Genomic DNA, 11469 nt, shown 5'->3' on the forward strand with positions numbered 1-11469 from the left:
GATAGGATATCATGTCCGCATCTTGTACAGCAATTAACCACTGTGAGTAATGTATGCAATGTGTGAATTATTGAAACCATCCTACCAATTTGATTTGAAACTATCTCATTGTTATTTGTTTATCAATAAAATTATGAAAAAAACACACTTCATAATAAAAAAATAAAGTCAGAATGCTTAGCACATAAGATGCAGGTAGCAGTCCTGACTGGGCTAAGATTTCAGAAGGGATTCTGGTAAAGTGTAGTGACATAGAACTTCTGCTTTCTTTCAGGAGAGAGTGCACAATCCATTTTGAAGACCATATGTTATTTACACAGCCTGCCACTAGTTGTACATATCCCGTGACTGGAGACTGCCACTCCAAATTGTGCAGCTTGAAAATATAAATTGACTCCAAAATGAAAGGTTTCGGTAGAAGCACAGGAGGATGTTTCTTTGTTTGAAGCCAAATTTGAAAGTCTGACACTCACATCAGAAATAAATTCCTTCTTTTTCAGTAAGATATGGCATTAGATAACTAGGAAGTGGCGGGGAATAGTTTGCAAAGCTCTGCTTAAGCACTCAGTGTCACAGTCCTGTGATGCTAGCAAGAATTGCAGATGATGCTTGGGTCTAGATTTGTTATAAGTTATCTACTTACACTTCATTTGATGGTCTTTGTCAGACAAGATGTTAATGATAAGGATGAGTGTTCAAAGGGATTCTGCAACTTTTTTGATGGGTTGGTGTTTATTTTATAATAAAGAAGCTTCTCTTATTTGATCTCCATATACATAATGCCATCTCACTTTATTTTTAATCAGCCTTTTATATGACCAGAATAAGGTGAAGGAAGGCATTTTTGCCTTGTAAGTACATGGAAGGAATAAAAAAGAAACAAAAATTTGGTTACATTTACAAGAACAATTCCCCAATGATAGATCTTTTATCAGCAAAAACCTAAATTGCATCAACCACCCATCATTCTACTTGTCCTCATTTCAAATTTAAAAAAAGACAAAAGATAGGCAAGAGAAATAAACATTTATTGAGTCAAACACTGAGCTGGGTATCTTGAATAATGACATAAATAGAAATACAGTAATCATATTATACTGGAATGTCCAAGTTTTTGTTTGGCAAGCATTGTTTTTGGCATGCAGTAAAAATGTAGTGAGAATAGCAGTTGGCATAATCTCCCATTCTACTGGCAGAGATTTAACTGTCCATGCTAGTCCCTATCAAACAGAAGGACATAAGTGAATAAGTCTTTGGAAAACAGGAAGTACAATGTGCAATAATCCAAGATTTACAGAATAAGAAATGCAGGATAACAAATCAGATGACAGTAGTCGATAACTGTTTAAGGCTAAAAAGGAAAAAATATGACATTATAACAATGACACAGAAATGAGTTTTAAAAATTAAATTGAGGTTACTTCTGATAAATGGCTGACATTCCCCATACCATCATGCATTTGATGTCAATCAAATAAGGAAAAGATTTATTTTTAAGGTTTGTAGAGAAATTAAATTGAATTCCTGATTATAGATCTGTTAGCGGCAAGTATTCTTCATGACAATTGTTTCAGCAAAGTACATATAAATTTGCCTTTCTGCATTTCAAGTAAGAAAAAATAGAGGAAAGCTAAGCAAGGGAAGTAAACATGAACTGAGCGAGGCACTGAGCTGAGTATTTTCAATAATCACATATATTATCCTGGCTTTGGGCAAATGCTATGAAGAGACTTACAAGACATAAACGTAGTGCGTGATTTTTTCAATTTGATGACTATTCATTCCAAACTTCACTCATCAGCCAGTTTTTTTTTTTAAATAAAATATGACAACGTAAAAAGTAGTTACTCAGAAAACAACAAAAACCTGCAAAGTGGTGAGTTCTACAAAAATATATCCAGCAAGATATTGTAAAAGTCGCTTCTGATTTTCCACTTGATGTTGGAGAATTCTGCTAAGCATTTTCTAGGGGAAAAGGAAAAGCAGAGGTAGTAGTAGCTTTGAAAATAGGGAATCTTGCACAATGGCAGAGACTTCGCTTCAGTATGGCTTTGCAAGAAACAAAATCACTCGATGGGTGGAGTCTGGATTGCTTTGGTTTCCACATGAGAGTCTTGAATTGTTTCAGTGAATTATGAAAAGCAAAAGCCAGCCTCATAATGTGAATAACACACCCGAAGACCCAGTAGTCACATGGAGCAACGTGGAGGAGTTGACGGTTAAGCAGTTGCCAGACTGTAGAGCTCAGATAAGCTGTACAACTCCTTATACTACTTCTAGGCAGATTACAGAAAAACTAATACATTCACAGTTTCAATACATATGTTATTACATAGTTTTAGCTTTGCTTTATAGACAGACAGGATCACATTGAAATTATGTATGGATAAATTACATCATCACATACTGATTTTCATTTGTAATACATGATGAGTTTCATGAGGAGCGTATATTTTAATGTGACATACAGTATTTTGAACATATAAAATAATATGGTATAAAATATTGGTTAAAGTCAGTAATGTCATATATTAACTATATATGACACTGAAAAAGAGTGAAAGCATGGGATGTAATCTCCTTTTACAAGCTGACCTGAATGAATGTTATTAGAACACAAGTGGGGAGCTTGTCATTTCAATGTCATTTTTTTTCAGGACTTTTATAAAGCAAATACTTTTTCAGAGGTAAGTTTGCTAGATAGTTTTTCAATTTTAGATAACATGACCTAAAGTTCCCACTTTAAGATTTGCAAAATATGTATAGAAAACTCAGAATTTTGAAGTTTATCCATGTGAAACATGGTTTCACCATAACTGTTAAGGGTTATTTTTAATATTACTGCTGTAGTTCACGAGGAAAGTTATTTTTGTTTTTAAAATAACAGAAGATAAAAAGTTAATTGATTAATACACTGAGATTATCTTAGAATCCCTCTGGTCATTGATCAAACTGTATAAACAGGTTATATTTTTACTGTACATGTCTCAGTGCTTAAATTGGATTTATGGCATAAGTCAAAGAAATGATATAGAGAGAATAGCTGCTAGCCTTTGGTGTAAGTTAAATACATTTCTAGGTTTTATAGTCATAAACTCAGGAAATTAATAGAGTTGTCATTTTCACTAACATGTGGTTTAATAGGTAATCTTGGCATTTGTTAGCACTCTGAGATGCCCAGAATTTTGGAAAGATTTTATTTTCTTCTGTTTTTTTTTTTTTTCACTCAAACTGAAATAGATACCAGAGTGTTTCCATAACAAAAATCATTTTCCTGAAAAACAAAAGTTTGGAGAGAACTGCTGTTTGACTTCTAGATGATTTTAGAGTTATATTTTCTAACCATAAAATAAATCTAGGTTGCAATTATAAATATAGTTTCTGGTTAGATCATAAGCTTTATTTTTTTTGTATTGTAGTACAGGGTCTCACTACGTAGATCGGACTTATAGTGATCCACCTATATTCAGCCTCCCAAGTACTGGGATTGCAGGTGTGCACCACCATGCCTAGTCTCAATCGTCATCCCAGCGGACCCGGGGGTCAGGGCTGGCACAGCATGCCAGGGATCGAACCATGGCTGCTGCGCTCTGCCTAAGCAGGTGCTTTAATCTGCTGAGCTGTTTGTCTGGCAGACCATAAGCTCTAAAGCAATCACTCCAAACTTTTATTTCTTCTTAAGATTTCTAGTGTCTAGTCAATAAGATAGCTTGGATTTATTGATGGCCCTTGAATTAAGTAAATAATGAACACGGGCTCAAATCTTTACTCATACATATCTCTAAATGGGGTGCACTTGTGACCTCAGCTTGGGCTTGGATATCTGCATGCCTGACTTAACATTTGACTAGTTCTTTGCAGGGCCACAATAATTGTTAATAAATAATTTTGTGTGTTGTGGATTTGATGATTGCCTGTAGGAGAAGAGAGGCAGTGACAACATACAATGTATGTAAACTAAGAAAGAAAAGGGGAAATGAAGATGTTAAATTTATTGGACCTTACGAAATGAACCTGTTTTTCCCTGATACATTTTATGCAGACACACTGAGTCAGCACTTCACTGGCTAGGTTAAGAACGTGACAGCGAAAGATGGCATCTAGGCCTTCAACTTAAGTTACGGATTACCCGGATGAAGAGAATTAAAGACAGAGCTGGAGATGGTAGCAGCATTTTGGCCAATTCTATTCTTTAGCAAATGAGAAAGCTGTAAAAATGATTTAAAGAACTCAAGCAAGGTCATCTAGCCTACTTATGGACAGTGATGTGATCCAGAGCTGAGTGTTGAGTATTCAATCACTATCTTACAACAATATTGTGCTTGAGTCTAAAGGGCAGAAATGGAGATTTGCCCATTTCACTGAAGTACACAAAAGGCGTTATCAATGGCCAATCTATGTTAGCAGTGCTAGAATGGTGGTTCAGTCATTAATATTTTTCCATCTGGGTGCAAAGTTTCAAAGTGTACAATTGTCTTTTTCAGGCACTGATGTACAATTCAATAGCATTTAAAAGTTCATCAATGTTCTTAAATGGAGAAGCTAGAATAATAGAGTGGTAGATTTATTCTCAAATCATAGCGAAATTCAGTTTCTTATCAGATAGATTAAGTTCTACTATTCACATTAACTGGATGGTAATTCAACTAATCAATATACAAAACCAGTAGACATTGTGCTGGTTAGTCCTTAGACCATTTTAGCATTCTCTTTTTGGCCTTTCTTTTTACATTTCTCAATTCACTTTAAAAGAAATTCATATTAGGTATATATTACTTTCCACTCCATATAATTTTCTTGCTAAATGAAAACTTTTTAAAAAGTAAAGGCACTTCTTAAAAAACATACAAATTTGTTTCTTTCTTATCTACTCTAGAGAAATAGGGAAGTAACTAAAGGCAGGGCCAGTTCTTTCTGCAAATGCTGGGCAGCAGAGGGAAGCTCAGAAAAGAGAAAGCCAGATTTCCTCCAGAGATGAACTTCGACTTGGAACTCAGGTGCTTCCAGTTGCTCATTAACTCAGGATTCACCATTTCAGTTGGGCCATCACAGGGCGGGGAGTCGAACTTCTTTGATCTTATATAGACAGTAAGAAATCTATCTCTTCAGACCAAATCAGATCTTAGAGATTATTGTTTCAAATCAGTTTGAATCTTTAGCCCATACGTGGCCATCAGGATTTGGTCTTAGGCACTTAGGAAAATTGAACATGTATGAAAATTTGTGATAGGGCTAGTAGTAACTTGTGCTCATGTTAGGGTGCCTTTTGTCAGAGAATGTTTTGCCATTCGAATCATAAACTGTTGGAAATCTTTCATTGACTATACCCAGGTTCCATGTGCTTTGTGGCTTAAATATTTAATGATTTGTCTATAAAAGTATGAATTTCCATAACTCGGAACATAAGGCTTCCAAAGCCACTTGGGAAATGGTTATTTATGAATTATAGTCAATGTCCAGGTATAAGAAAAAAGGTTTGAGGCTGCTGACTAAGTAAGGAGTAAACAAGACTTGCTTCCATTAAAGGCCAGTCAAAGTCGTTGTGTCTTCTTGTACATCTCCTTTCTATCCTGAGCCTCTCATCTCTGCATGTGCATTTGCACAAATCTTAGACTATGGCTCTGTGCCTGCATGACTTATAAAATGCGTGTGAAATATAGAAAGACCAACCACAGCTGATGATTTAAAAAGAGAAATATGGCAGGCATATCACTGATGATTACTCTGTATTTCCACAGTGAAGAGCAATTATTTCAATTATTTGACAGCTTAATTAAGATAAAGGCATTGGTTTGAATTATCTTTATAGGAAAATATTTAGTGAGTCACAGAAGCAAGACAGAGTTTAAAAAGATCTTAGAGATTATTGTTTCCAATGTTTTCTTCAGAGGAAGCAGAGCAAGAGAAAGGAATTAGTCTCTCCAGGGTAAAACACTTAGGACTAGAATCCAGGCCTTTTCAACCCTAGTATACATTCTTCCATACAAACAACTGTCTCCTTAATAGAAAATATTTTAGGTCATAAAAAAACCCTCACAAAAAAACCCCTCACAGAGTGATAGTTAATCATAACATTGATGAGATTGCAATTTTTACTTTAATGACTATTAATTGGTGATTTTTGAGATTTAGTTAGAATCTTTAGGCAGTCAAAATAATCTTCATATATGTAAAATATGTCAGTCAGATTATTTTTGTTTTAGAATTATAAGACATATATATGTAATATATATGTGTACAGACATACAATTCTGACCATATTGATATAAACAAAATACCATTTTGTATGTTTTAAAGCACAGATGATTTTGCTGGCCTTCCTCTTACAGACAGGGTTGTTCACTGTAAGTTACACAGACTTGATCTGTTCTTTCCGTAGAGGACTGTTTGCATGCACAAAGATGACCTTTAGTGGACATGCTCCTCCAGGACAGCGCTTCTTAGGCTTCCGTGTGCACAGGGATCATCTAGATCTTAAGCACAGATGCTGAGTTTGTAGATCTGGCCTGGAGTACGAGATCTGGCAAACAAATTTTTCAAACAGTGGCAGGTGAAACCCACACAGTTGCTTCTCAGACACTGAGTATTGATGATATAGAGCATTGACGGATCATGGAAAACTTTGTGCTTCCTTCACATACAATATGTTGTAATATACTGTACTGAAAAAATATGGTTTCAGATCCTTTACTATTCAGAAAGCACTGGCAAAGTATTCACTTGCAATCATCAGGAAACATCTGTATCCATTTCTTATCAATATGGAACTGAATATTTAATTCGCAGAGTGAGCTCAAGTTCTCTATGCCTAGTTAGTGAATAAAAAGAGAATGGATTTGTCAAGAAATGAAATGAAAAATATAAGGAGGCAGTCTGAGCAGTAGATAAGTAATGGGGGCTCCCATTCAAATGGAGAGCCAAGCTTTGATCCCTCTCAAGGAGCCAATCCCTGGACTGTTGTACAGAGTCCCACCACCATATCTTGCATTTTGGAGTTGTTAATGTTGTTCTATGGATGTTTGCTTTCCTTGACCTTTTAGTTGCATGTTTCTGATATGAGTATTGTATCTACTTCTGCTAACGTTTTGCAAATAGATATATTTCAGAGAGATACTGACTTCTGATTTTTCTAAAAATTCTTCTGCTGTCCAAGATTGCTCAGAAAAAACGAAACAGAACCTAACAGGTGTTAGAAATCGCACTGTCCTCTTCTACGGAGGCTTTATGAAAATGCACTTGCTGATGGGCTGAAGCCCTAGAATAGCCCTACAGCCACAAAAAAACCCATTTCTGGTCTGTGGCAAGCCCTAAAATCCTAGGTTTGTGTTAGTGGTTGCTGCTTAAATTACCCTGGGCATCAAAAGAATCAAAGGATATATTCCATTGTGTTGGGAACTGAATTTCATCATCTATTCTGTATGGCATTTTACTCCACAAATAAGGACTGTATATGCACTGTAAATGCTCACTGTAACCTTGTAGCAGCAAGTACTGTATCCACTGAATACATAAAGAGCAGTACTGGGTAGTAGAAAATAGTCCTTTATTTTACCTAAGAAATAGAAAAATAGTCTTCAAAAATAGGTTGCTAAGCTTATGGGTTCATATTAAAGTTGGATTTGTATGTACAGTAAGGCAATGGACATCCTGCTGTGATTCTTTTAAAGTTCATCTTTTGAGAATTTTTTTCAGTTAGCAAAAATACTAGGGTATATAATAAATTATCTGTTCTTCTGAAATGCAACAGGTAAACATCCCTTTTATTCCCCAGGGATTAAACTCACGACCTTGCGCTTGCCAGGCACACACTCATGCCACTGACCTCTACCTCCCGCTGAAACAGGTAAACATCCTAAAAGGATTCTCCATATGAACTTCATTTTCCTCTGGTGTAAGAGAATCTTACTTGCCAAAGCTATGTTCTCTAGGGACTTTGGAATGAAATAAAATTTAGGGGGAAAACTCATGCTTGACACTTTCAAACTACTTTAAGGAAATAATTAGGGTTGTCATTTTACTTGCATATCAGCAATGTGTTAGTAAGGTATAGGAATTGGTGTAAACAAAATTGTCAGTTGTTCTGGAATGCATTTTTATTAAGTGTGTTTCATTTGGACAATCCTAATAAAATGTAAAAGTAGTGTAAAAGTTAGGTCTGATTTTCAAAACTGGTTTTCGTTTTCTGTTCATCTGTCACCTTTCTGTGCAAAAACCATTTTGATCTCCTCATTTCCTTCTGACACACACAACAAGCCATGAAAGCCTTTCCCAGAGGATATATTGGGAAATATATTATTGGGAGAGTCCCTCAAGAATACTAAGCAACATGCTTTTATTTCATGGAACACATGATTTTTATAACTAATAGAAAAAAGGAAATCTACATATCATAGACACAAAGTGATTTGTTCTGGAAATCAGCTGTCGAAGAAAGAGGCTAGTGGTTGGACATGGAGCATGAAAAGGAGTGGAGCTGTGCTATTCTACCCACATTCTGGGACACTGGCTAGCAGACTGTTGTTCATAACTCTGTAGTGTTACCTGAAGAAAAATCACATTTTCATCGATCATTTTGTTAGTCAAGCTGCCCATGATAGGAGCGCATGAATCTCGTAGGATCCAGGTACTCCAAACCGCCCTGGAGTCTACAGTTGCTTGGTGTGGCAGTGGAGCAGCCCATGTCTTTTTCAGCTTGATTGTGCTGAAGTGGTAGTGGAACCTCCTTGTTCTGAGCTCTTGGATCAGGCACTAACACTAGGGTGTTGTTATCTGTAACTTTGGCCACCTTAGCATATTCTTTACTCATTTTGGGAGCCCATGGATTCTCTGTCTGGTCACTGCTTTCTTTCTGTTTCAGGGTCAATGACAGTGCTCCATCTCTGTTGACCTTATGAATCTCCACATAATCCAGGGCTTGAGTAGGGATGACAGAGGGCTTTTCCTGGGGCAGCAGCCATGCTGCCTCTTGCTCAGTCGTAGAAGGGAAACTTTCCACCTCCATCTGCCCAATTGCCTTTTCCTCCCCTTCAGTTTCATTGGGTTTACAGAATTTCAAAGCATCTCTGCCTGGATTGTCTAACGCAGTGGCCAGTGCAGCATTGGGGCCCATGACAAGCTTACATACTTCAGCAATGCTGTGGTAAGGAGACCTGGGATTGTCCTGGGTAGGCTGTGGCAAAGGCCCGGTTGATGATCTTAATCCATTAGCATGGAAGTGAAGGATTTTGTCTTGTGTGCTTATGGTCTGGGGGTCCCAGGTGCAAGTAATATTTGCTTCCACATAATCTAGCTTCCCAGTGACCTCAGAATTATGAAAAGTGGTAGGATTGAGCCAGGGTGTCTCACACTTTTCAGACAAAAGGGAAGGGCTGTCACAACTTCCATGGCCAGAGTCATTATCGGGATCTGGATTTTGGGATTTTACACCTTGACCTGGGTATTTTTTTGGCAAATCTGGCATTAGTTGCTGGTCCTCAGAGTCATCTACTTCTAAGAACTCCACCAGCAAGTCCTCACAGTCAGAAGTTGGGGGGAAGTCTTGGCATCCGAAGGCACTCAAGAGTTCCTCAGTCTTGCCCTTCTGTGGAAACAGACACAGAGAAAGACAGAGGCTAGTTTTATCACAGGCCCAGGCTGCACCACAGCTGAGCAATGTCTGTTTATTAGCTGAGCAGGGTGGGTATGGTACAGCCCCAAAGGATTTCCCAAACACCAGGCATTTGTGTACCAGGCCATCTATAATCACCTTCCAGCTACTACTCATGAAATACTTTTCTTTAAGATAATTTATGAGTTTAACTTAATTTTTCTCTAAACAATCATGACCACCAGTTTAATGGGAAAATAGTATACATACATATCATAAACATAAACTCAATAAAAAGGTCTTGGCAAATATCTGAAGTGATAGTACTCACATGTGGATCCAGCACTTTGGCAATCACTGGCAGAGTAGTTCTGGATTCATGGCTGGTCCTCTAACGTTTTCCACTACTCTTAAAATTTGTAGATGAGTTAATTCCTGTCTTTTTCCTTTCCTTCTATCCTCATCTTTCTCTCCCCCTCTTTGTATTTATTTTCTTTTCCTATCCTCTTTGTTATATTCCTAGTCAATTTCCCTCCTTCTCTTCCTCTTTTTTCTTTTCCTTCTGTTTCCTCATTTTTCCTCTTCCATGTTTTCTTCTCTCCCTGTTTTACTTCTTCCTACTCCTTTTCTTTTCATTCCCTTTCTTCTTCCCCTTACTTCCTCCTTGTTTCTTTTTCTGTGACTTAGATAAGGTACTGGGGCCTATGCCTTAGCTTAATCACTTATAGGATATAGATAACTTTGAACAAACTACTGTCTGAATCTCAGCTTCTCCATTTTAAAAATGAGAATAGTACTGTATTTGGGAGGGATGTTTTGAGGATAAGAGACAATGAAAGAGAGAATATTATACTTTTTATTATAGTTTTGAACCCTCAAATTAGCTATATTATCATTATGTCTCTGAATGGCAAGGAGGTTGAGATGGGAGCTACACTGTAGTTAATTTAGTTAGCTGAGGTACTGATGCTGGTTCTGCAAACATCAATGCTAGACTAGGTGGTGTCCAAAGAGCATTAGACCCAGAGCCCAAACTCCTAGGCTCTAGTCTCTGCAGTGGCATTTGCAATCAAAAAGAGTTACAGACAAATCAAATTCTCTAGGACTCCCTTATCAAACTCTCAGCAACTCTCAGGTCAATTGGAATTTGCTTTTATATGCAGCTACTAGTTTTTAAGACCAAACACTTTTATAGTTAAGGTAAAATTTAAACTATACATTTCCACTTAGCAATTGAAAATGTTTAATCTCCCTTTGCATTCAAAATATATTTAATCCTTAATGCTCCATTGGCTTGATATAATGTGTCTGGGCAAATACCAGCTCCCATTGGACTGATCCAATCAATGGGTGAGCTAAGATTTCTTAAATCTTTAGTTAAGATTTCTTCTTAACTGAAAGAAGAAATTGAGCAATAAGGGTAATAGAATGTTCTAGTACTACTGCCTTATGAGAAAAATATTCAATTGGCAACATTTACTAATGTATGATGGAGATGGTAGTTGTGGGTACCTGTTTTATATGAATCAAAGTATTCTTGTTTTGTATGAATCAAAATATTCATTCCATTACTGTTGTGGTTTGTGTCTAGATGTCCCCCCAAAGCCACATGTAGTCATGGGATGGGCTTCTAGAGTTTGTGATTAGTTCATGATCCAGTGCTGGGATTATGGGTGTGAGTGCTGCACCTGCTCCAGGTCAGATAGCCTGAACGTAGTATAAGGGAGAGATAGAGGTTTGCTCTCTGCCACTGTTTTTTGCTCTTGCTGTTTTCTGCCACCACGAACTGTTGCCTTCCTCCATGTGCCACTCAGCCTTGGAGCCAGCTGATTATAGACTGAAACCTCCACAAACTGTCATCTAAATAAACCTTTCCTTTATTA

General features: G+C 37.1%; 1 protein-coding gene across 6 annotated transcripts in view; it reads right to left on the minus strand.

The window, feature by feature from the left end:
• Nucleotides 1–1009: 1009 nt before the first annotated feature.
• The window catches only part of Prlr (prolactin receptor), a 233559-nt gene continuing 223099 nt past the window's right edge, over nt 1010–11469 (minus strand). For 3 of the 6 annotated variants that reach the window (XM_023707467.1, XM_023707465.1, XM_023707466.1), the window contains exon 9: nt 3639–9580. In XM_023707467.1, coding sequence (XP_023563235.1) covers nt 8576–9580 — 1005 coding nt within the window. In that variant the 3' untranslated portion in view covers nt 3639–8575. Of the gene's footprint in view, nt 2277–3638; nt 9581–11469 lie in introns of those variants that run through there. The other 3 variants (XR_002819348.1, XM_023707469.1, XM_023707468.1) reach the window with 3 other exon arrangements.

This window comes from Octodon degus, unplaced genomic scaffold, assembly GCF_000260255.1.
Source record: "Octodon degus isolate 3935 unplaced genomic scaffold, OctDeg1.0 scaffold00293, whole genome shotgun sequence".
Taxonomy (NCBI): domain Eukaryota; kingdom Metazoa; phylum Chordata; class Mammalia; order Rodentia; family Octodontidae; genus Octodon; species Octodon degus.